This window comes from Oncorhynchus clarkii, chromosome 18 (genome assembly GCF_045791955.1).
Source record: "Oncorhynchus clarkii lewisi isolate Uvic-CL-2024 chromosome 18, UVic_Ocla_1.0, whole genome shotgun sequence".
NCBI classification, from domain to species: Eukaryota; Metazoa; Chordata; class Actinopteri; order Salmoniformes; family Salmonidae; genus Oncorhynchus; species Oncorhynchus clarkii.
Window position 1 is genome coordinate 2,325,344 of NC_092164.1, and position 27,261 is coordinate 2,352,604.

General features: G+C 40.4%; 2 protein-coding genes and 1 pseudogene across 2 annotated transcripts in view; 2 read left to right on the plus strand and 1 right to left on the minus strand.

Moving 5' to 3' along the window:
- Nucleotides 1-27,261, minus strand: part of LOC139373916 (zinc finger protein 79-like) — a 260,279-nt pseudogene that overhangs the window by 146,880 nt on the left and 86,138 nt on the right.
- The window catches only part of LOC139372867 (zinc finger protein 135-like), a 57,717-nt gene that overhangs the window by 18,137 nt on the left and 12,319 nt on the right, over nucleotides 1-27,261 (plus strand). The gene's annotated exons all lie outside the window — the stretch shown is intronic.
- Nucleotides 280-22,921, plus strand: LOC139372821 (zinc finger protein 585A-like). The gene is made up of 3 exons (XM_071112636.1): nucleotides 280-396; nucleotides 14,188-14,436; nucleotides 21,600-22,921. The coding sequence occupies exons 2-3, from the start codon at nucleotides 14,334-14,336 to the stop codon at nucleotides 22,829-22,831; spliced, it is 1,335 nt and encodes a 444-aa protein (XP_070968737.1). The 5' UTR covers nucleotides 280-396; nucleotides 14,188-14,333; the 3' UTR covers nucleotides 22,832-22,921.

Consider the following 27,261-nt stretch of genomic DNA (forward strand, 5'->3'; position numbering starts at 1 on the left):
AAGATTCCACTTATTTGAGTTCGTTTTTACATGTTCTTGGTTTTGTGTAAAATGTTTATGAGCTGGTAAATAGCCTCGTCCGAACCATCCTGTTCTCGCGAGTTTACATACACTGTTTCGTCAATGTAAGATCGCGAGATCAGGATGGTTCAGACGAGGCAAGTCAAATGGCGGCTTCAACGGTTTCGGTCGTCTTTCTAGGAGTTTTCTCGTGGTGAAAATCAAAATAGAGGGAAGCTAACTGAAGTTATCCTTCACCATTTGTAGAGAGAGGCCAACTGCATGGAATGGCGTCGATTAATGCGAATGAATGGGAGCACGTGTCAAACTCATTCCATGGAGGACCAAGTGTCTGCGTGTTTTCGCTCCACACCTGTAGTTGATGAATGAATTAAGGTCACTATTTAGAAAGGAACTCCCCTCATCTGATTGTCTAGGTTTTAATTGAAAGGAACACCTGATGAGAATTGGCCCTCAATGGAATGAGTTTTGCATCACCCCCTTTGTTTTCTACTGTGTTATTGACTTGTTAATTGTTTACTCCATGTGTAACTCTGTGTTGTCTGTTCATACTGCTATGCTTTATCTTGGCCAGGTCGCAGTTGCAAATGAGAACTTGTTCTCAACTAGCCTACCTGGTTAAATAAAGGTAAGGAAAAAAATAAAATAAAAAATCAATGAAACAATGGAAATGGAGAGTTTGAGAAGCAACAGCTGTGCTGGAATGCGATCAATGTGGGGGACAGTTCTGATGATATGGAGCGGGAGGATGAGGGCCTAGTATGTGAATGTTCTGTAGTGGAAAGGGATAAGAAGAACAGAGATAATGATACTGGAAGCAGGGGCGCATGTAGTATAGAAACTCCAGAGGTCCAAGGTAGGGAGCTCGAGTAATAATGTGGAAAGTTGGGATGGTGTTTGAGGAGACCACAGGGCCTCATTCACACCCTGATTAACCAAGGCCATAAAAAGAGGTGTAGTTAAACTGGGATGCAGCCGTGTAAACTAGAACTTGTTCTGAACTAGCCTACCTGGTTAAATAAAGGTGAAATAAACAATTGAAAATGGTAGATTGTTAATATCTTGTGCAAGTCAGGTTCAGCAAGGGAAGATTCTTTAATTGGAAAATCATAATGGGACGAAGCTCAGAAGCCATGACCCTGGAGCTGATGCTAAATTGAAGGGAGTAATAATGCACAGTGGCTAGGAAAAACTCCCTAGAAAGGCCAGAACCAAGGAAGAAACCTTGAGAGGAACCAGGCTTTGAGGGGTGGCCAGTCCTCTTCTGGCTGTGCTGGATGGAGATTTTCATAGATGACCAAGAGGGCAAATAATAATAATCACATTAGTTGTCGAGGGTGCAACAGGTCAGCACCTCAGGAGTAAATGTCAGTTGGCTTTTCATTGCCGATCATTGAGAGTTTCTCTTCTGCTCCTGCTGTCTCTAGAGAGTTGGAAACAGCAGGTCTGGGACCGGTAGCACGTCCAAACAGGTCAGGGTTCCATAGCAGAACAGTTGAATCTGGATCAGCAACGGTGAATCATCACAGTGTTTTTAAATGCCAAAGAATGGGACATGTAGCTGTTGAGTGAAAATATGTGCCAAGTGTGGTGGGGAACTTGATTACGCTGAATGTTGGAGCAATGTGACAGTTAAGTGTTGCAATTGTGTGGAGGACAAAGAGCAGCATTTGGTGGATTCCAGGTGCAGAGAGATGCTCAGAGATATAGAATCTGTCTTGATGTATCATATGCAGAGGCTGTAAGACAGACTGGTGGAACTACAGTGCAGACTGATGGAGCTTCCATGGCTGGTCCCGTAGTAAGAGGACCTACTGTCAGACTGATGGAGCTTCAATGGCTGGTCCTGTAGTAAGAGGACCTACTGTCAGAACTGGTCTTTCTACTAGTCCTGACATGGTTTCGAGGCCTGTTCAGAAATTTTGTGCCCATAAATATGCTGTGACAAAGGATTCTTTAATAGTGAATACAATTTACTTCATAGCATTCATTGGTGAGGTTATCAACAACTTGGATTGTGTAAAGCAGAAATACCAGGTTTAAAGTTATCTTGTAAACTGCAGCAGAGTTGTTGGGGGTAACAGATGTTACTGTCGGTATGGTTTTTGATAAACTGGATAATCTGGGGGTGGATTGTCTCAGCATGATAAAGACCCCAATGTTTGCAAACACAGAAAGGGATCTATTGATATAGTTTATTGGGGGGTGTGGGAGGGTTTTTGGGGGAAGGGGAGGGTGTGGTAGAAGTTAATAGGGATTTCTTGTTTTATTTTCTTAGTACAGAATTAGACAGACCTGCACCTTAAACGTTTGTTTGCGGACCTCCATGATACCATAGGAGGTCTGCATCAACGGACTTCAGTGCAGGTAGTGCCTCATCAGAGAGAGACCATTTCAGTTGCTCTACAGTTCTGAAGCTGAATGTAATGATTATCAGTTCTTTACATGTGTACTAATATTCAGACACATTCAGTTGTTTCTATATTTATCTATAATTCAGGGTTTTCACACGGGGCTTCAAGTAAATTAATATTAGTGCCTGAAAGTCATTGAATTTGACTTGCCACTGTACGACCCCATATAATTCTTAATATGGTGTGAATGGGAAATACATTTGGTTTTTGTGAGTGAAATAATACAGTGAAGACAAGGTTATTCAGGAAAATAGTACATAGTGCTGCCTGAAACATACTGTGATCTTGTACTGTGATCTTGAGTCATTTATGCATTTATGTGAAATTAGGGAATCTACGATAGATTAAGTGCACTTATGTTGTGCAATTTAAAATGTGTACTTTGTGTCTAACGTGAATAAATGTTTTGTTCAGGATTAGCTACCTGATCGACTGAAATTAGATAATTGAACATGAAAAAATAGAAAATATTTTTACAGAATAAAGTGCCAGAACTGTCAAGAAAATAACTTTTGTGTCCGTTTGTCTTTATTACTACAGACCGACTCAGATTAAGTCTGAGGCCGGTAACATCAACAGTGAGGACAAACCCAGCCTGCCTCTCTCCTTCCACACTGAGTAGAAACCTACAGTCACTGGGTCCTGATTGTGACAGTGGAGCCCAGTTTGCATTGCAGGATCCAGAGATGGCATCGGTGAAGCTGGAAGACTGCAGTCAAACACTGGAGCTGAATGTAAACATTAAAGATGAAGAAGAGGAGGAGAAGATTAGGACAACTGTTAGTCATGGTAAGAGCTGGTTCTATCTATAAGTTATCTTCATATATTAGACCTCCATAGGTTATGACCTTGTTTGAATTCTGTAATTCTGACATCACACATCCCTGAACAACTCAAAGTCATTTAAAAACTTGTCACGCCTGCCTTTGCCCACACATTGTCTCAAGAATGCTGAAAATGTTTAATACCCTCAATCACCAAGTTAGGCATACAGGAAACACTGTGAACCTGGCAACCTTGGTTAGCGTGCACTGCGCCCGGCCCGCCACAGGAGTCGCTGGCCAGACCCTCCCTAACCCGGACGACGTGCGTCGCTCCACGGACCTCCCGGGCGCAAACCCAGAGTCTCTGGTGGCACAGCTGGCACTGCAGTACAGCACCCTTAACCACTGCGCCACCAGGGAGGCCCTCAAAAGGGTTTTCTAATGATGAATTAGCCTTTAAAAATGATCAACTTGGATCAACTTGGATTAGCTAACACAACATGCCATTGGATCACAGGAGTGATGGTTGCTGATAATGGGCCTCTGTACGCCTATGTAGATATTCCATAAAATATCTGCCATTTCCAGCTACAATAGTCATTTACAACAATAACAATATCTTCACTTTATTTCTGATCAATTTGATGTTATTTTAATGGACAATCAATGTGCTTTTCTTTCAAAACAAGGACATTTCTACGTGTCCCCAGACGTTTGAACAGTAGTGGATATTTAATATTTTGTATATATCAAGTTGTAGAAACATCTCAAGGATGATCATTGGAAACAGGAAGCATCTGAACTCAATTTTGAGTCTCTTGTTTTAATTTTTTTAGTTTTTATACATTTTCAAAAATGCCTAAACCTGTTTTCACTTTGTCATTATGGGGTATTGTGTGTAGATTGCTGAGGATATTTTTTTATTTAATTATAGAATTAGGCTGTAATATAACAATGTGGAAAAGTCAAGTGGTCTGAATTTTTTCCGAGGGCACTGTCAGACCCCTTCCCATTTCTCCCATTTTGGTACGTTACAGCCTTCTTCTAAAATTGATTACATGTTTTTCCCCGTCAATCTACACACAATATCCCATAATGACATCACAATATCCCATAATGACATCACAATACCCCATAATGACATCACAATACCACATAATGACAAAGCCAAAACAGGTTTTTAGAAATTCTTGCAAATGTAATGTTTTTAAATAATAATTGCTTATTTACATAAGTTTTCAGACCCTTTGCTATGAGATGATCCTTGAGATGTTTTTTCAACTTGGAGTCGACCTGTGGTAAATTCAATTGATTGGACATGATTAGGCACACACCTGTCTGACCATGAGCTTGAAAGGATCTGCAGAGAAGAATGGGAGAAACTCCCGAAATACAATTGTGCCAAGCTTGTAGCTTCATACCCAACAAGACTCAAGGCTGTAATCGCTGCCAAAGGTGCTTCAACTAACTATTGTGTAAATGGTCTGAATACTTACATAAATGTCATATTTCATGTTATTTCTAAAAACCTGTTTTTGCCCTTGCCATTATGGGTATTGTGTGTAGACTGATGAGAATTAGAATAAGACTGTAATGTAACAAAAAGCCAAGGGGTCTGAATACTTTATGAATGCATTGTAGACGTTATTTCATGCTACTAAGACTTGTATGGATGACAACAGTATTGCCAGCATTTGTTTTATTCACTGGGCTATCTGGAGTGATCAGAGTGTAGACTAAAGAAGTGAAGTAGACAAACTGCCAGTGTTTTGAAGTTCTATGAAATGAGTCTGTGTAGTTACTAATCCCCTTTGTCACGAGAATTTCTACCCCAATGTTCTAACTGAACTATTTTATAACTCCATCTGTATCCTAGAGGTTGTAAGGCTCTAAGTTTTAATAAACAGAGCCCCAGCATACAAATGATCAGTTCTTTATTCAGAGAGCTCTGCCCTCTCAAGTTCAGAGCCCATCTTTTATACACACATCAGTCGAGAACCCCACCCCGCTTTAGGATGGCTGTATTGTTCCACTGTACACTTACATTGTTTATCATATTCTGCAACATGTTTCATGATTTTTGCAAGCCTAACAGTTTCTCCACTCCGGGTGGGGACAGAATGTCCTGTAAGGAACACAGTGTTCTAATTATATCCTGCCAACGCTGCACATATTACCAACTTATAGTCTTATGTGTCAAATGGATTTCACACACAGTGAAAGATTAGTGGAATCTGTGTGGGTAGCTGGACAGGTAGGATGACTGACAGTGAAGGTGAACAGGTGGTCACGTGTCAGGTGACAGAGGAATGGATGAGACTGAGGCAGGAATTCCTTTAACCATAAAGTGGTATATTTACTGAGTAGTGTGGATTCATGGACGCACAGAACTTCTGGATCAGATGGAGTTAAGGAAGAGAAAGCAGCGAGATCAGGCGATGGCAATTTTCTCCTTTTATGGAGTTAAGATCTGTCTGACATTTCCACCTGACCTAATTAAAGCGCCCCTGGCCCAGCTGAGTAAATGGCAATGAATTAAAGGAGTATTCCACCAACTCCATGGGCCTTTTCTACACACACTGATACAGTTTCAGGGTGAAATATCTTAGTAGAATTTGTGTTTAAAGTAATGACTATCACCCTTGTGATGTTGAGTGGAGGATGGTATAGCTCATCATTTTCACCACTTTTGCCTCTTATTAGTTTTTGACACCTACCCAGTTTTAGAATAGTTTGATTCCCCTTCCCATACAGTCTACTGAAATTAATACATACACTACCGTTGAAAAGTTTAGGGTCACTTAGAAATGTCCTTGTTTTTGAAAGAAAAGTATGTTTTTTTTGTCCATTAAAATAACATCAAATTGACCATTAATACAGTGGAGATGTTGTTAATGTTGTAAATGACTTGTAGCTGGAAACGGATGAATTTTTAAAACGGAATATCTACATAGGTGTACAGAGTCCCATTATCAGCAACCATCACTCCTGTGATCCAATGGCATGTTGTGTTAGCTAATCCAAGTTTATCATTTATAAGGGCTAATTGATCATTACAAAACCCTTTTGCAATTATGTTAGCACAGTTGAAAACTGTGGTGCTGATAAAAGAAGCAATAAAACGGTCCTTTTTTAGACTAGTTGAGTATCTGGGTCATTTGTCGGTTCGATTACAGGCTCAAAATGGCCAGAAACAAAGACCTTTCTTCTGAAAGTCGTCAGTCTATTCTTGTTCTGAGAAATGAAGGCTATTCCATATGAGAAATTTCCAAGAAACTGAAGATCTCGTGCAGTTCTGTGTCCTACTCCCTTCACAGAACAGTGCAAACTGGCTCTAACCAGAATAGAAAGAGGAGTGGGAAGTACTATTATTTTGAAAGGCTGTTTTTCCATTGAAAGCCTATCCACCATACAAAGACTTAGGACCCAGTGGAAATCTGTCTTCCTCAACATGTGACCAGTCTTTATGCATTGTTTCAGATCTCTATGGCTTCCTCAACACGTGACCAGTCTTTAGGCATTGTTTCAGGCTTTTACTCTGAAAAATGAGGGAGCTACACCGCTTTCAATGAGAGGACAGTGGAAATTTCCATCCATGAGCCAGGCACATGATCGGGAGCGCGCATTTCTTGTTTACCCTTTTCCATCGACGAAGCTTTTGTCCGGTTGAAATATTATTGATTATTTATGACAAAAGCAACCTGAAGATTGATTTTTAACATCGTTTGACATGTTTCTACTATCTTTTATTGTGCTTTTTGACTTTTCGAGAGTGCTTATTGTGCCTTTGGATTTCTGAACTAAACGCACCAACAAAACGGAGGTATTTGGACATAAAGATGAACTTTATCGAACAAAACACACATTTATTGTCTAACATGGAGACTTAGGAGTGCCACCAGATGAAGATCATCAAAGGTAAGTGATTCATTTTAATGCTATTTCTGACTTTTGTGAAGCTCTCCTTGGTTGGAAAATGGCTGTATGGGTTTCTGTGTCTCGTCGCTGAACTAACATAATCGCAGAGTGTGCTTTCGCCGTAAAGCCTTTTTGAAATCTGACACAGCGGTTGCATTAATGAGAAGTTTATCTGCATTTGTATGTTTAACACTTGTATCTTTTATCAATGTTTATGATGAGTATTTCTGTTTTTTGATGTGGCTCTCTTTACTTTAATCGGATGTTTGTTTGAGACAATGCATTTCTGAACACAACACACCAATTTCAAATGAGGTTTTTGGACATAAAGATTAACTTTATCGAACAAAACACACATTTATTGTGTAACTTGAAGTCCTGTGAGTGCCATCTGATGAAGATCATCAAAGGTTAGTGATTAATTTAATTGCTATTTCTGACTTTTATGAGACCTCTCCTTGGCTGGAAAATGACTATAGTTTTCTGTGACTAGGTGCTGACCTAACATAATCGTTTGGTGTGCTTTCGCCGTAAAGCCTATTTGAAATCGAAGACTGTGGCTGGATTTACAAGAAGTTTATCTTTAAAATGGCGTAAAATAATTTTAATTATGGGATTTGAACCAGACAGGTTAAGCACTTTGTGACAACTACTGATGTAAAAAGTGCTTCATAAAATACATTTGATTAACATGTATATCACATCAACTGACTGTTTTTTCTGATGTTCACACAGGATACCATGTTGAGACATTCTCCACATCCAGAGAGCAACAGCAGGAAGATCAGAGAGCTAAGAAGTCTCATCACTGCCCACATTGTGAAGAGATTTTCCCATTTCTATCAAAGCTAAGAATACACCTAAAAATACACACAGGAGAGAAGCCTTACTCCTGCTCTGACTGTGGAAAATGTTTTAAAACATCAAATGAGCTAAAAGTTCATCAGACAACACACACAGGAGAGAAGCCTTTCTTCTGCCCTGACTGTGGAACTAGTTTCTCTCAGCTTTCCCACTTAAAATCACATGAACGTATACATACAGGGGAGAAGCCATACTCCTGCTCTGACTGTGGGAAATGTTTTAAAACATTATATGAGCTAAAAGTTCATCAGAGAACACACACAGGAGAGAAGCCTTACGTCTGCTCTGACTGTGGAAAATGCTTCACATCATCAACTCATCTAAAAGTTCATCAGAGAACACACACAGGAGAGAAGCCTTATTCCTGCTCTGACTGTGGAAAACGTTTTAAAACATCAAATGAGCTAAAGGTTCATCAGAAGACTCACACAGGAGAGAAGCCTTTCTTCTGCTCTGACTGTGGGGCGAGTTTCTCTCATCTGGGCACCTTAAAAACACACAAACTTATACACACTGGCGAGAAGCCTTACTTCTGCTTTGACTGTGGAAAATGCTTCAAAACATCAACTGAGCTAAAAGTTCATCAGAGAACACACACAGGAGACAAGCCGTATTACTGCTCTGAGTGTGGAACTAGTTTCTCTAAATTTTCCATCTTAAAAACACATGAACGTATACATACAGGAGAGAAGCCTTACGTCTGCTCTGACTGTGGAAAATACTTCACAACATCAACTCATCTAAAAGTTCATCAGAGAACACACACAGGGGAGAAGCCATACTCCTGCTCTGACTGTGGAAAACGTTTTAAAACATCAAATGAGCTAAAAGTTCACCAGAGAACACATACAGGAGAGAAGCCTTACGTCTGCTCTAACTGTGGAACTAGTTTCTCTCAACTTTCCCATTTACAATCACATGAACGTATACATACAGGAGAGAAGCCTTTCTTCTGCTCTGACTGTGGGGCGAGTTTCTCTCAGCTGGGCACCTTAAAAACACACCAACGTATACACACAGGAGCGAAGCCTTATTCCTGCTCTGACTGTAGAAAATGTTTTAAAACATCAAATGAGCTAAAAGTTCATCAGAGAACACACACAGGAGAGAAGCCTTATTCCTGCTCTGACTGTGGAAAATGTTTTAAAACATCAAATGAGCTAAAAGTTCACCAGAGAACACACACAGGAGAGAAGCCTTACGTCTGCTTTGACTGTGGAACTAGTTTCTCGCAACTTTCCAGCTTAAAATCACATGAACGTATACATACAGGGGAGAAGCCATACTCCTGCTCTGTTTGTGTAAAATGCTTCAAAACAGCAACCGAGCTAATAGTTCATCAGAGAACACACGCATGAGTCTCTGCTCTGACTTTTGGGTGAGTTTCTCTCACCATAGCAACTTAACACACCAATGTAGTCACACAGGAGAGAAGTCTTACTCCTGCTCTGTGGAAGGGTGGGCGTTTAACTCAAACTTCCAGCCAAAGGCTGCTGTGTTTAGAATCTCATCAAGGAGGACTGTAGCATTTTAGCTAATCAGCAACTTTGCAACTACTTACTTACTACTTTTTAGCTATTACTTAGCATGTTAGCTTAGCATGCAACTTTGCAACTACTTACAACTTTTTAGCTATTACTTAGTATGTTAGCATATCATACATATTACAAGTTCGTAACATATTGTATGAATAGCAATGCGTAAAATAACGTAAGAATTGTAATTCTTAACATACGATACTTCCTAGAAGTTGTATTATACTGAACAATTTAAACACAACAATTTCAAAGATTTATAGTTTGTATCAGGAAATCAGTCATTTTAAATAAGAGGCCATAATCTATGGATTTCACATGACTGGGCAGGGGAGAGAGAATAAAGTAGACGGCACGGGTCAAAGTAATTGATTTATGACCCTGTGTCATGATGACGTGTACATGTCCAAATATGGGCCTCCGGCCAGGCCATCCTGTTCCTGTGGTCACGTGTTAGAGGGTGTGTGTTATTTTATATCTATATTGCATCCTTTGAAGTAGTCATGGTGATTGATGTCTAGGGGCCTGGTTGAACTGGGGGGGTTGAGTGTTTGAACTTTTGAACGTGTATGTCCCCCACCCCCAGTTTTATTGCCCTTATGGTTGTTATCTGATGAAGCAGGAATGTCCTGGGGTATTGGCTGTGGCATATGCATTTTAAATATCCAGAACAAGGCCTGTCACAAATATTACCGAAGGTGGCTCCCCTTCTTGTTCGGGTGGCGCTCGGCGGCCGTCGTCGCCGGTCTACTAGTATTTTACCTAAGGGTACTATTTTGTTTTTATAGTTACTCCTGTGTTGGGTATAACTATTTTGTTCCTTTGATTTTGGACATTAAAGCGTGTTTTTTCCCACATCCTTTGCTCTCTGCGCCTGACTCCACACCCATTCACTCATTGAGCGTTACAGTCTGAATATTTATGCAAATAAGGTATTCATTTTTATAAATTGACAAATTTCTAAACTTTTTTCACTTTGTCATTGTGTGTATATTGATGAGGGTAAAAAATGCATTTAATCCATTTTTGTATAAGCCTGTAACGTAACAATATGTGGAAAAAGTCAAGGGGTCTTGTATAATGCCCTGTATATGCTTTAAACTACAATGTAAGGATCTGAAGTGGTAAACACAAAGGCATAATGGGAAATGCATGTCCAATGGTTATCTCTGTATGAGTCACATTAAAACACTAGGTAGGGCAGTGGTTATCTGTATTAGTATTACCAACATAAAAACACCTAGGTAGGGCAGTGGTTCTCTCTGTATTAGTATTATCTCTGTTTCACCCACATTAAAACACCTAGGTAGAGCAGTGGTTCTCTCTGTATTAGTATTATCTCTGTTTCACCCACATTAAAACACCTAGGTAGAGCAGTGGTTCTTTCCGTATTTGTATTATCTCTGTGTTTCCCACATTAAAACACCTAGGTAGAGCAGTGGTTCTCTCGGTATTAGTATTATCTCTGTATTACCCACATTAAAACACCTAGGTAGAGCAGAGAGGACAGAGCATGTGGCTTTGTAACACACAGGTGTTTCATCTCCACACTGGGATGATTTTAACAGTGCAATGCCTCTCAGGCCTCATGCCTCTCAGGTAGGAGGGTACCAGAAAGAAATGAATAAAAAACACAAAACTAATGAAGGAGCACACAGGGCCACAGCACTTCAGGAACACACAGTCACCAACAATATATCCCTGTTGTCAATACTTTCAACTGACTCAGCTCGCTGTTACAGTACAGCACCACCAAATTCCATGTATTGAGTAACCATCTGTCTTTTGTAACCAGAAAAACGTAACATAATACTGTTTTGAGAGTCCCTGATTTATATTTACTATGTTACACCTAGTCTATGAGAGGAGGCTGCACCTAAATTATACACAGCAGGTCAAGAGGTGTGTTTTCCCTTCAGCATCTGCATGTGGCATAAGCTCACCCACCTCACATCATGAATCTAAAATGGTTAACCTTGGCTGTGAGTGATGGGGAAAAAATCTGACTACGGCAATTACTTGAATAATTCAATGGATGTTTTGTATACAGACTTGATGAGTAAATTGTATTGTTTAAAAAAAAACGTGACTTCGCAATGGGGCCATCAATGGGAATTGGGCCGTGCTTCAGCTGAACTGCAGTATGGAAAATGCCCTCTGAGCACAGTGGAAAGCATGCTTACAGACTGGAAGCCTGGCCCCTTGATCCGAAAGAGCTGTAATTGCAGACCGCAATTAGGGGCGTTCTCTGATATCGGGTGTTTCATGATATCAACTTTAAACCAATTGCTGCTCCCCATTGGTCCGTGGCCGTTTCTTTTGCGTTGGGACAACAGTTGTTGACATCTGTTACATTGTAGCTAACCCTAACCCTTTTCCTAACCTTAACCTCAGTCTCCTAACCTGCCACGGTAATTCACCTAAATTGCCACTTTAATTATCCTAACCTGTAAGGGGCACACTCCAACACTCAGACATAGTCTGCGTTCCTAAATTCGCTCTGGCTATATACTCCGATTTCAGACCACTCTCGTCTGAGTGCCAGAGGGAAGAATAATTGATGAAAAACAAACGCTCAACACCCCTTGAATACGGCCGGTGTCAGTAAGCGTCGGCAAAAAATGCTTTATTAAATTGTTGCCTGAAGCACAGTTAAAGTCACCAATGCTCTCTGGATAACATGAACACAGCCTAACCAGCTCTGCTAAGGCGAGTAAAATGGTCAGAGTTCTCTCATTTGTACTGAAAGTAGCTAACCAGTTATCTTGGATGCTTGACTGCGGTTGTGAGGTCAGAACGCTTGAATCAACCCTCCTCCTCCGCCAGAGCGTCCAGTGTGGCTCTGAACGCTCCGAGAGCGATACGAACTGACAGTCTGACAACGCTCTGAATTTACGAACGACCAAGCGCACTCTGGCACTCCAGATTGAATTTAAGATCACATCCATAATTTACTAATAAAGTATTTGTGTTTAGTGAGTCCAACAGATCAGATGCAGTAGGGATGCGCGAATTTAAAATTAAATGTTTCCCTGTCCTGCTAATCATTCAAAATCTAACGAGTACTTTTGGGTGTCAGGGAAAATGTATGGAGTAGAAGTACATTAAGTACATTATTTTCTTTAGGAATGTAGTGAAGTAAAAGTTGAAGTTGTCAAAAAATATCAAAAGTAAAGTACAGATACCCCCAAAACTACTGATGTGGCATTTAAATATTTGTACTTAAGTACTTTACACCACTGATTGCAGGGAATACTGACTGAAGATGTTCCTCCCTACGAGGCCCATGAGACTGTGTAGGGATGTGATTTGAATCGGACTGTGACTGAAGGAGTGGGATGTTGTTATTTATCTATTTTTGTATTTTGTTTTGACGTCGTTGTTCCCCCTCCCCTTTTCCGTAAAGGAAATGTATTTTCTTCTACAGTTTACTAACCTTACAGTAGGTGGCGGCAGACACGTTATATTTGTGTAAATGTCATTATACCAGAGAAGAAGATGACGCTGCTGCGCTATAGTAGTGGGGAACAGGAAGTTCCGGGTCGAAACGACAGAACTGTGTTTTGAAGTCGATAGTGGTTGTGTCTGTTTCTAATGTATCATTGTAGGTATGTAATAGCATGTTTAAACTTTCTAATGTTGAGAGAATATATAACACGCTAGGTAACAAATCCGTCAATGTATTATCACGTTTGGTAAAGGTTTTAATTGTATGTGTTATTTTGGGGTCAAACCGAGTGAGTGAAGAACGTGTTAAAAAAAAATGTTACAAGTCACATAACTAGACTTTGGGTTTATCTGAGTGTATGTACATCATTTCGTCAAAAAGTCATTTCATAAAGATTCCATTTATTTGAGTTCGTTTTTACATGTTCTTGGTTTTGTGTAAAATGTTTATGAGCTGGTAAATAGCCTCGTCCGAACCATCCTGTTCTCGCGAGTTTACATACACTGTTTCGTTAATTAAAGCTCGCGAGATCAGGATGGTTCGGACGAGGCAAGTCAAATGGCGGGAACGATTTCGGTCGTCTTTCTATGAGTTTATTCGTGGTGAAATGGCGACATGAGGCTGTGTGATAGTGTCAAAATTGAGGGAAGCTAACTGAAGTTATCCTTCACCATTTGGAGAGAGAGGCCAACTGCATGGAATGGCGTCGATTAATGCGGATGAATCGGAGCACGTGTCAAACTCATTCCATGGAGGACCAAGTGTCTGCCAGTAATAATGTGTTAGAGTGGAAAGTTGGGAGGTGTTTGAGGAGACCACAGGGCCTCATTTACACCCTGATTAACCAAGGCCATAAAAATAGGTGTAGTTAAACTGGGATGCAGCCGTGTAAATGAGAACTTGTTCTGAACGAGCCTACCTGGTTAAGTAAAGGTGAAATAAAACATTGAAAGTGGTAGATTGTTAATATCTTGTGCTAGTCAGGTTCAGCAAGGGAAGATTTTTCAATTGGAAAATCATAATGGGACAAAGTGCACTTATGTTGTGCAATTTAAAATGTGTACTTTGTGTCTAATGTGAATGAATGTATTGTCAGGGATTATCTACCTGATCTACTGAAATAAGATAATTGAACAAGAAAAACAAGAAAATATTTTTACAGAATAAAGTGCCAGAACTGTCAAGAAAATAACTTTTGTGTCCGTTTGTCTTTATTACTACAGACCGACTCAGATTAAGTCTGAAGCCGGTAACATCAACAGTGAGGACAAACCCAGCCTGCCTCTCTCCTTCCGCACTGAGTCCAAACCTACAGTCACTGGGTCCTGATTGTGACAGTGGAGCCCAGTTTGCTCTGCAGGATCCAGAGATGGCATCAGTGAAGCTGGAAGACTGCAGTCAAACACTGGAGCTGAATGTCAACATTAAAGATGAAGAAGTGGAGGAGAAGATTAGGACAACTGTTAGTCATGGTAAGAGCTGTTTCTATCTATAAGTTATATTCATGTATTAGACCTCCATAAGTTATGACCAGTCTATTGCTAGGTTGAATTCTGTAATTCTGACATCACACATCCCTGAACAACTCAAGACTTCCCAGCGAAGCAAAAACAATTTAAACTTGTCACGCCTGCCTTTCCCCACACATTGTCTCAAGAACGTTGAAAATATTTAATACCCTCAATCACTAAGTTAGGCATACCTCATTTCAAAAAAGGCCATGGCTTCATCACTGTCAATATTGAATGATAATTCTTCACGTTTTACCAGTGAAAAGACCAAGCTGCGTCTGCATGCCAATCGTTTGATCTCAATCAGTTTCATGGGAATATGCATTTAAATCTTCTTGGATTACTGTTTGGTGAGCAAATTAGAGCAGATGGTGTTGAATTATTTTGAATTCCTGTATTTTGTTTTCATCAAAGCACATTCTGCCTAATGGCGTGCTGTTGAGTTTGGGACGATTCAGCAAACCATCCTAAAATCTCGTAAGAAATTTGTTTTTTGTTGTAACAGTAATGTTATGCTATAATATTTGGTGATGTGGACTACTAATTAATCATTAGGTGATCGTCCAAGACATTGATCTGACTTTACTAAACAAACACCATTGTGGCGGCGCATCGCACTATGAGGTCTACCTGTGTTGATTCTAAGATTCCTGGAACTACCGAAAGTGGTTAAATTCACCAAAAAGGTGTTTTGATGTACATAACCTGCAAATGTGAAGATGATTGCGTTCAACCCTGTGTAAATCAGTCAATTCTTAACATAAAGACTTTAAACTCAGGATTCTGTAAGAGCCTACCCCAAAGAGGATATGTGTTCATGTTCAGCTTCCTGTGCCTTAAAATGGTGTCATAGGTGCTGTTTCGGAGGGTTAAAAAGATCAGATATTTTCAAAACTTCACATGTGTTACTAGGTAACCCTCATGAACTGTAAATCAGTCATTTCTCCCAACAGATGTCAAAGAAAAACCTCTCACATGCACATACACACACACACACACACACACACAGCAAGGATGGAGTGACAAAGTGAGGTGTTTAAAGACAGAGTGCCTGCATTGGCATTTCCATAATCTCAAAGCCGTGCCGAGTTCAACGAGATGCCCCGCTTGACTGTAGCTCGCTCGGTCTAAGCATAGCAACCATGACAAAAAGTAGGCCCAAAATGAAGCCTGGCCCTAAATTTAATTTGCTTTTGGGTGACAGTGAGAGAACCGTTAGGGTAAGAAGCACAATTCTTTTGCCTCACAACATTTGGTGATGCAGAAACGAGAGAACATGTTTGGCTGTTTTTATATATATATATAATAAGGGCATCAGTCAATTGAAATGAATTAGGCCCTAACCTGTAGATTTCACATGACTGGGCAGGGGTGCAGCCATGGGTGGGCCTTGGAAGGCATAGGCCCACCCACTTGGCAGCCAGACCCACCTCAGGTCCTGGGCTGACGTTGTTACACGGGGTCTACGATTGTGAGGCCGGTTGGATGTACTGCCAAATACTCTAATAGGACATTGGAGGCAGCTTATGGTAGAGAAATTAACATTCAATTCTCTGGCAACAGCTCTGGTGGACATTCCTGCAGTCAGCATGACAATTGCACGCTCCCTCAAAACTTGAGACATCTGTGACATTGTGTTGTGTGGCCTTTTATTGTCCCCAGTGTAACCGATGTGAAATGGCTAGCTAGTTAGTGGTGGTGCGTGCTAATAGCGTTTCAATCGGTGACGTCACTCGCTTTGAGACCTTGAAGTAGTGGTTCCCCTTGCTCTGCAAGGGCCGCGGCTTTTGTGGAGCGATGGGTAACGATGTCTTCATGGGTGACTGTTGTCTGTGTGCAGAGGGTCCCTGGTTCGAGCCCGGGTATGGGCGAGGGGACGGACTAAAGTCATACTGTTACACCAGCACAAGGTGCAACTGTGTAATGACTATGCCGTTTAATCAGTTTCTTGATATGCCACACCTGTCAGGTGGATGGATTATCTTGGTAAAGGGGAAAATGTTCACTAACAGGGATGTAAACATATTTCTGCACACAATTTGAGAGAAATAAGCTTTTAGTGTGTGTTGGAACATTTCAGATTTTTTTTTTCAGCTCATGAAACATGGGACCAACACTTTACATTTATATATTTTTTCAGTGTAGTTATGCATTACTGTCCTCTCCATGTTCGGCTGGAATTTACCCTGAAAAGGATTTGAGAAATATGATTGGTTGAGGATAGGCCTACGTCTCGTTTTGCGCTGCACAGAATGACTATTGTAGCTGGAAACAGATAGATATGGAATATCTACATAGGTGTACAGAGGCCCATTATCAGCAACCATCACTCCTGTGTTCCAATGGCATGTTGTGTTAGCTAATCCAAGTTTATCATTTTAAAAGGCTAATTAATCATTACAAAACCTTTTGCAATTATGTTAGCACAGCTGAAAACTGTGGTGCTGATTAGTGAAGCAATAAAACGGTCCATCTTTAGACTAGCTGAGTATCTGGGTCATTTGTCGGTTCGATTACAGGCTCAAAATGGCCAGAACCAAAGACCTTTCTTCTGAAACTTCTGAAATTTGGAAGAGCCTTCCATGTGAGAAAGAAACTGGGGATCCCAAGAAACTGAAGATCTCGTACAACTCTGTGTACTACTCCCTTCACAGAACAGCGCAAACTGGCTTCAACCAGAATAGAAAGAGGAGTGGGAGGCCCCGGTGCACAACTGGGCAAGAGGACAAGTACATTAGTGTGTCTAGTTTGAGAAACAGACGTCTCACAAGTCCTCAACTGGCAGCTTCATTAAATAGTACCCGCAAAACACCAAGCTCAATGTCAACAGTGAAGAGGCGACTCCGGGATGCTGGCCTTCTAGACACTATTCTGGTTAGAGACTGTTTGCATTGTTCTGTGAAGAGAGTAGTACACAGCGTTGTACGAGATCTTCAGCCGTTTCCAGCTACAATAGCCATTTACAGCATTAACAATGTCAACACTGTATTTCTGATCACTTTGACATTATTTGATTGGACAAAAAATGTGCTATTCTTTCAAAAACATGGACATTTGTAACTTTAGAATTTATTCATTTATTTCACCACTAATGGTAGTGTATTTTAAAAATATATATTTTTTAACCTTTATTTAACTTTCTTAGCATTCTGGTTATTGTCCGGAATTTCCGATGACTGACGTGCCCAAAGTAAACTGCCCAGAAGCTAGGATATGCATATACTTGATCGCATTGGATAGAAAACACACTGAAGTTCCTAAAACTGTTAAAATAATGTCTGTGGGTATAACAGACCTGATATGACAGGCGAAAACCTTGAGGAAAATCCATCCAGAATTTTTATTTCTTGAGGTCACAGATGCTTGCCTATGGGATATTCAAATTGATAGGACCCAGATTGCAGTTCCTTTGGCTTCCACTAGATGTCAACAGTCTGTAGAAAGGGTTTCATGCTTGTTTTTTGAAAAATGAGTATTTGTAGTTTTTCCAAGATGTCCCCCATTAGAAAAGTAGTCATGTTGCACGCATCAACGAGAGTGCGCTCTTCGTTATTTATCTTTGCTATTGAACACACTATTCTCCGTCTTAAATATTATTGTTTATTTACATATTAGAATACCTGAGGATTAATTGGAAACTTCGTTTGACTTTTTTGGACGATCTTTACCGGTAACCTTTAAGATTCGTTTGTGTGCATGTTGAACGAGTGACCTACTGAATCAAGCGCGCCATCTAAACGGATACTTTTGGGATATAATGAAGGATATTATCGAACAAAACAACCATTCATTGTGTAGCTGGGACCCTTGGGATTGCAATCAGAGGAAGATCTTCAAAGGTAAGTGATTTATTTAATTGCTGTCTGTGATTTTGTGACGCCTGTGCTGGTTGAAAAAGTATTTTGACGTGGGGAGCTGTCCTCAGATAATCGCATGGTATGCTTTCTCCGTAAAGCCTTTTTCAAATCTGACAACGCAGTTGGATTAACAAGAAGCTTTTAAATTATGTAAAACACTTATATTTTCATGAATGTTTAATATTCCGATTTTTGTATTTTGAATTTCGCGCTCTGCAATTTCACCGGATGTTGTCGTAGGTGTCCTGCTAGCGTTTGGACATAGGCAAGTCAGTTAAGAACAAATTCTTATTTTCAATGATGGCCTAGGAACATTGGGTTAACTACCTTGTTCAGGGGCAGAACGACAGATTTTTACCTTGTCAGCTCGGGGATTCGATCTTGCAACCTTTCGGTTGCTCTAACCACTAGGCTACCTGTCACCCAGTATGGCCAGAAGAGCACTGGTCACAACTCTGAGCCTGGTTCCTCTCTCGGTTTCTTCCTAGGTTCCTGCTTTCTAGGGAGTTTTTTTGTGGCCACTGTGCTTCTACATCTGCATTGCTTGCTCTTTGGGGATTTTAGGCTGGGTTTCTGTTAACCTCTCTGGGACCGTTTGGCACGCGAGCGTCCCACCTTTCAACTGCCAGTGAAACTGCAGGGCGCCAAATTCAAAACAACAGAAATCCCATAATTAATATTCCTCAAACATACAAGTATTTTACACCATTTTAAAGATAAAATTCTCGTTAATCCAACCACAGTGTTAGGTCAGCGCCAAGTCACAGAAAGCATTCAGCCATTTTCCAACCAAAGAGTGGATCTGAGTTTACATAGCAGCGTTACGTTCAGTAGTTCCACAACATCCGGTGATTTTTGCAGAAAGCCACATCAATTACAGAAATGCTCATAATAAATGTTGATGAAAATACAAGAATTATGCACGGAATTATAGATACACTTCTCCTTAATGCAACCGCTGTGTCCGATTTCAAAAAAACTTGACCAAAAAAGCATAATCTGAGTACGGCGCTCAGACAACAAAATCAAGCCAAACAAATGTCTGCCATGTTGGAGTCGAGAGATGTCAGAATAACATGATAAATATTCACTTACCTTTGATGATCTTCATCAGAATGCACTCCCAGGAATCCCAGGTCCACAGTAAGTGCTTGTTCTGTTCGATAATGTACATAATTTATTTCAAAATAGCTCCTTTTGTTGGCGCGTTCAGTACACAATCTAAACTCACCAAGCGCGTTCACTAGTTTCAGACGAAAAGTCAAAAAAAGTTCCGTTACAGTCCATAGCAACATGTCAAACGATGTTTAGAATCAATCTTTAGGGCGTTTTTAACATAAATCTTCATTAATGTTCCAACCGGACAATTCCTTTGTCTGTACAAATGAAGTGGAACGTAGCTACCTTTCACGTGAGCGCGCCAGACCAAGGCTGTGGCACTCTGCCAGACCACTCACTCATAGAGCCCTTATGAGCCCCTCCTTTAGAGTAGAATCCTCAAAACAGGTTCTAAATACTGTTGACATCTAGTGGAAGCCTTGGGAAGTTAAAAATAACTAACATCACACGGTATCTTCAATAGGAGCTGAGTTGAATAACTACAAACCTCAGATTTCCCACTTCCTGGTAGGATTTTTCTCAGGATTTTGCCTGCCAAATGAGTTCTGTTATACTCACAGACATCATTCAAACAGTTTTAGAAACTTCAGATTGTTTTCTATCCAAATGTTCTATTTATATGCATATTCTAGCTTTTTCGGCTGAGTAGCAGGCAGCTTAATTTGGGCACGTTTTTCATCCAAGCTACCCAATACTGCCCCCTACCCCAAAGAAGTTAACTTCACTGGGGTAGGGGGCAGCATTTGGAATTTTGGATGAAAAGCGTGCCCAAATTAAACTGCCTGCTACTTGGGCCCATAAGCTAGGATATGCATATAATTAGTCGATTTGGATAGAAAACACTGTTAAAACACTGTTAAAATAATGTCTGAGTATGACAGAACTGATATGGCAGGTGAAATCCAGAGGAAAATCCAACCAGGAAGTACTATTATTTTGAAAGGCTGTTTTTCCATTGAAAGCCTATCCACCATACAAAGACTTAGGACCCAGTGGAAATCTGTCTTCCTCAACATGTGACCAGTCTTTAGGCATTGTTTCAGGCTTTTACTCTGAAAAATGAGGGAGATACACCGCTTTCAATGAGATGACAGTGGAAATTTCCATCCATATGAGCCAGACACATGATCGAGAGCGCGCATTTCTTGACGAAGCTTTTGTCCGGTTGAAATATTATTGATTATTTATGACAAAAGCAACCTGAAGATTGATTTTAAACATCGTTTGACATGTTTCTACCATCTTTTATTGTACTTTATGACTTTTCGAGAGTGCGCTTTGTGCCTTTGGATTTCTGAACTAAACGCACCAACAAAACGGAGGTATTTGGACATAAAGATGAACTTTATCGAAGAAAACAAACATTTGTTGTCTAACATGGAGACCTGGGAGTGCCACCAGATGAAGATCATCAAAGGTAAGTGATTAATTTAATCGCTACTTCTGACTTTTATGAGACCTCTCCTTGGTTGGAAAATGGCTGTATGGGTTTCTGTGTCTAGTCGCTGACCTAACATAATCGCAGAGTGTGCTTTCGCCGTAAAGCCTTTTTGAAATCTGACACAGCGGTTGCATTAAGGGGAAGTTTATCTGTATTCGTATGTTTAACACTTGTATCTTTTATCAATGTTTATGATGAGTATTTCTGATGTGGCTCTCTTTACTTTCACCGGATGTTTGTTTGAGACAATGCATTTCTGAACACAACACACCAATTTCAAATGGGGTTTTTGGACATAAAGATTAACTTTATCGAACAAAACACACATTTATTGTGTAACATGAAGTCCTGTGAGTGCCATCTGATGAAGATCATCAAAGGTTAGTGATTAATTTAATCGCTACTTCTGACTTTTATGAGACCTCTCCTTGGCTGGAAAATGACTGTATGGTTTTCTGTGACTAGGTGCTGACCTAACATAATCGTTTGGTGTGCTTTCGCCGTAAAGCCTATTTGAAATTGAACACTGTGGCTGGATTTATAAGAAGTTTATCTTTAAAATGGTGTAAAATAATTTTAATTATGGGATTTGAACCAGACAGGTTAAGCATGTTGTGACAACTACTGATGTAAAAAGGGCTTCATAAAATACATTTGATTAACATGTATATCACACCAACTGACTGTTTTTTCTGATGTTCACACAGGATACCATGTTGAGATATTCTCCACATCCAGAGAGCAACAGCAGGAAGATCAGAGAGCTAAGAGGTCTCATCACTGCCCACATTGTGAAGAGATTTTCCCATTTCTATCAAAGCTAAAAATACACCTAAAAATACACACAGGAGCGAAGCCTTACGTCTGCTCTGACTGTGGAAAATGTTTTAAAACATCAACTCATCTAAAAGTTCATCAGAGAACACACGCAGGAGCGAAGCCTTACGTCTGCTCTGACTGTGGGGCGAGTTTCTCTCAGCTGTGCAACTTAAAAACACACCAACGTATACACACAGGAGCGAAGCCTTATTCCTGCTCTGACTGTGGAAAAAAATGTAAAACATCAAATGAGCTAAAAGTTCACCAGAGAACACACACAGGAGAGAAGCCTTACTTCTGCTCTGACTGTGGGAAGAGTTTCTCTCACCATAGCAACTTAAAAACACACCAACGTATACACACAGGAGCGAAGCCTTATTCCTGCTCTGACTGTGGAAAAAATTTTAAAACATCAAATGAGCTAAAAGTTCATCAGAGAACACACACAGGAGAGAAGCCTTATGTCTGCTCTGACTGTGGAAAATGCTTCAAAACATTAGGTCATATAAAGGTTCACCAGAGAACACACACAGGAGAGAAGCCTTTCTTCTGCTCTGACTGTGGGGCGAGTTTCTCTCAGCTGGGCACCTTAAAAACACACCAACGTATACACACAGGAGCGAAGCCTTACGTCTGCTCTGACTGTGGAAAATGCTTCACAATATCATCTCATCTAAAAGCTCATCAGATAACACACACAGGAGAGAAGCCTTATTCCTGCTCTGACTGTGGAAAATGTTTTCAAACATTATATGAGATAAAAGTTCATCAGAGAACACACACAGGAGAGAAGCCTTACGTCTGCTTTGACTGTGGAAAATGCTTCACAATATCATCTCATCTAAAAGCTCATCAGAGAACACACACAGGAGAGAAGCCTTATTCCTGCTCTGACTGTGGAAAACGTTTTAAAACATCAAATGAGCTAAAGGTTCATCAGAGAACACACACAGGAGAGAAGCCTTTCTTCTGCTCTGACTGTGGGGCGAGTTTCTCTCAGCTGGGCACCTTAAAAACACACCAACGTATACATACAGGAGAGAAGCCTTACGTCTGCTCTGACTGTGGGAAGAGTTTCTCTCACCAGGGCAACTTAAAAACACACCAACGTATACATTAACTTCATGTGGGTACCTGGGACGGTTGCGTCCCACCTGGTCAACATCTGGTGAAATTGCAGAGTGACCAATTAAAATAAAAATAAAATAAAGCTTAACTTGTTGTTAATCTAGCCGCCATGTCAGATTTCAAAAAGTCTTTAAGGCGAAAGCAAACCATGTGATTATCTGAGGACGGCGCTCAGCACACAAAACATTACATACAGTTACCAGCCAAGAAGACTAGTCACGAAAGTCAGAAATATGATGATCTTCATATGGTTGCACTCACAACACTCCCAGTTACACAATAAATGTTAATTTTGTTCGATAAAGTCCCTCTTTATATCTTGAAACCTCCATTTTGTTGGCACATTTTGTTCTGTAATCCAATGGCTCAAATGCGGTCACAAGAGGCAGGCGAAAATTCCAAATAGTATCCGTAAAGTTTGTAGAAACATGTAAAACGATGTTTATAATCAATCCTCAGGTTGTTTTTAGCCTAAATAATCAATAATATTTAAACTGGCAACAGCGTCGTCAATATAAAAGAAAAACAAGAAAGGTGCGCTCTGCAGGACCCAGCTCTGGGGACATCCCACTATCCACTGACTCAATGTGGTCATTCTCCCTCATTTTTCAGAATACAAGCCTGAAACAATGTCTAAAGACTGTTCACATCTAGTGTTAGCCATAGGGAACGGAATCTGGGTCCTATCCCTTTAAATGGTGGATAGGCTTTCATTGGAAAAACAGCCATTTCAAAATAATGGCACTTCCTGGATGGATTTTCCTCATGTTTTTGCCTGCCTTTTCAGTTATGTTATACTCACAGACAATATTTTTAAGTTTTAGAAACTTTGGAGTGTTGTCTTTCCAATTCTACTAATTGTATGCATTTCCTAGCTTCTGGTCCTGAGTAGCAGGCAGTTTACTTTGGGAACGCTTTTAATCCGGAGGTGAAAATAGTGACCCCTAACCTAGTGAGGTTAAGGAGAAAAGCCTCATCGGTTCTCTGACCAGCTAAGAATAAAGTCACTCCATCACTTAATTCTCATCTCATAAAAGAAGTTGTAATTGGATCAAATGAAGAAAGCATAGAACACTGTAGAACACTGTAATCCTATTGGTTCTCACTGTGAGAGAACTGTGCAGAGGAAAGGGAGCGTTATAGAATGTTAGCCTCTCTTTACTCTACCAATCAGTGTGCACCTTGTCAGTTTTGGTGTGTTTTGTTGGCTTCTACTGTAAAGATTTGCACTTGGTGTTGAATACCCTCTGTTATTCTTCTCATTTTGAAAACAAAACTAGTCTGCCAATTGACTGGGTGGTACTGCTTCCCTCTCAGCCTGGCCTGACTCTGTCTGTAGGGAGAGTTTCAACTGGGCAGCTTAAAAACACACCAACGTTTACACGTAGGAGAGAAGCCTTACTCCTGCTCTGTGGAAGGGTGGGCGTGTAAACTCAAACGTCATGCCAAAGGTTGAGTGTTTGAATCTCATCACGGAGGACTTTAGCATTTTAGCTAATTACCAACTTGGCTACTACTTTTTAGCTATTACTTAGCATGTTAGCTACCCTTTCTCCTAAACCCATTTAACTCTATCTTAAACCCCTCACCCCTAACCTAGCTAACGTCAGCAGCAACAAATTGGAATTCGTAACATATCATACATATTACAAGTTCGTAACATATTGTATGAATAGCAATGCGTAAAATAACGTAAGAATTGTAATTCTTAACATACGATACTTCCTAGAAGTTGTATTATACTGAACAACAATCTAAACCAAACAATTTCAAAGATTTACAGTTTGTATAAGGAAATCAGTCAATTGAAATAAATGAGGCCCTAATCTATGTTAGGTTACATTACATTGGACCTCCAATATAAACTAAACATGTAAAGTGTTGGTTTCATGAGCTGAAATAAAAAGATCCAGCACAAAAAGCTAATGTTTCTCAAATGTTGTGCACAACTTTGTTTATATATACTGTTAGTGAGCATTTCAGCCTTTGTCAAGATAATCCATCCACCTGACAGGTGTGGCATATCACGATGCTGATAAAACAGCATGGTCATTACACAGGTGCACCTTGTGCTGGGGGACAATAAAAGGCCACACAACACAATATCACAGATGTCTCAAGTTCAGGGAATGTACAATTCTCATGACTGCAGGAATGTCCACCAGAGCTGTTGCCAGAGAACTCAATATTTATATCTCTACCATTAGCCACCTCTAACGTCCTTTTAGAGAATTTGGCAGTACATCCAACCGGTCTCACAACTGCAGATCACATGTAACCACGGCAGCCCAGGACCTCTTCACCTGCTGGTTTGTCCGAGGTGGTGGGGGGAGGGGGCTGAGTAGTATTTCTATCTGTAATCAAGACCTTTTGTGGGGAAAAACTCATTCTGATTGGCCGGGCCTGGCTCCCAAGTGGGCCTATGCCCTCCCAAGTCCCACCCATGACTGAGCCCCTGCCCAGTCATGTGAAATCCATACTAAATGGAGTGGCACGGATGTTTTTGTAATATATAATACGTTTTGCTCTGAGACCAGATTCGTTATTTTAGTTACTGATCATGAATGTGTTTGGATAACTGCATTGAAGCAAACTTTATTGATCTGCCAATGAAAAATAAAGTTACATGAGTCAACCTCTTCTTCTCTTTAGTATTCAGTTCTTCATATTAGATCTGACAGTATGAATGGTTCTTATGGTTGTATTCAGTTCTTCATATTAGATCTGACAGTATGAATGGTTGTATTCTAAATGGAGTGGCACGGATGTTTTTGTAATATATAATACGTTTTGCTCTGAGACCAGGTTGTCCCTCTGCAGTCTTCTGTGGGAAGGAGCTAGTAGACACTTTTTTTATTGAACTAGGCAAGTCAGTTAAGAACAAAATCTTAATTAAAATGATGGCCTAGGAACAGTGCCTTGTTCAGAGGCAGAACAACAGATTTTTACCTTGTCAGCTCAGGGATTCGATCTTGCAACCTTTTGGTTACTGGCCCAACGCTCTAACCACTAGGCTACCTTCCGCCCCTAACATGCATCAGATAGAGATGATCACTTTTCACCATTAGTTTGGGGAGGGGGGGGGGGGGGTGTTTTACAACTTTATTTAATGATACACAGTTTATGAAATTAATACGTGTGTTTATTAATTGTCTTAAACTAGATTCGTTATTTTAGTTACTGATCATGAATGTGTTTGAATAACTGCATTGAAGCAAACTTTATTGATCTGCCAATGAAAAATAAAGTTACATGAATATGTACTGGTCAACCTCTTCTTCTCTTTAGTATTCAGTTCTTCATATTAGATCTGACAGTATGAATGGTTCTTATGGTTGTATTCAGTTCTTCATATTAGATCTGACAGTATGAATGGTTCTTATGGTTGTATTCAGTTCTTCATATTAGATCTGACAGTATGAATGGTTCTTATGGTTGTATTCAGTTCTTCATATTAGATCTGACAGTATGAATGGTTCTTATGGTTGTATTCAGTTCGTCATATTACATATGACAGTAGGACAGAAGTGCTTTGACTGGGCTGAGAGGGAGCTTGACCTCCTGTAGCAGTGGGATGGCCATGAGACCAGAGGTGGCAGAACTGAGTGCTCGGGTTGGGATCCAGGGTTTGAGCCTGAAGGTAGAGATGGGGCAGTTCTTCTTGCTGCACCGTAAGTAAACACCATTGTCTTGTAGTGGATGTGAGCTTCGACTGGAAGCCAGTGGAATGTACGGAGGAGCAGGATGACATGGGGGATCTTGGGAAGGTTAAACACCCAGACAGACTGCAGTGTTCTAGATAAGTTCAGTGGAGACCCATCATTCAGGGCAGGTGAGCCACCTGTTTTGAGCACCACAGTTTTAGCAATAAAACAGTGAGAAAATAAAGTATCTGTTTGCAAACAATGTCAAAAAACATGTTATTGACTTGTTAATAAAGCCGCATACAAACATGGTCTATTTGGTTTTCTTGAGTAAGGCATCTCCAAAATGCAGGTGTTTAAGCCTACATCAGTGCTTTCTGTGGAGGTGGGGCAAGCCAGCAGAAAATACTGAGCTTAGCGCTGTGATTCGCTCAGTGTCCTGTCATTCATGGGGACAATACATCACTGCCAAGTCTAAGGGTAGAACTTGAAAATTCAAGCCCCTTGGGTGCTGCGAGAGAGTTATATTAGAAGTCCCCATCCAAGAAGGCTCAAGGTCATTGTCCACAGATAAAGTAACGTAAAATCATGTTATTTCTACAGTCGCTTTGATTGGACTGATCATGTCAACATCGTACTTTCAACATCTGAGCTAGCAGTCATCATCATGAATCAAGTCGACAATCTACTGGCAAATCCTTTTTAATCTCTGTCATATGAAGAGAAATAATGAGAAATTATAGAGAAAAGGTATCGGTACTCATCGGTCATTGGACAT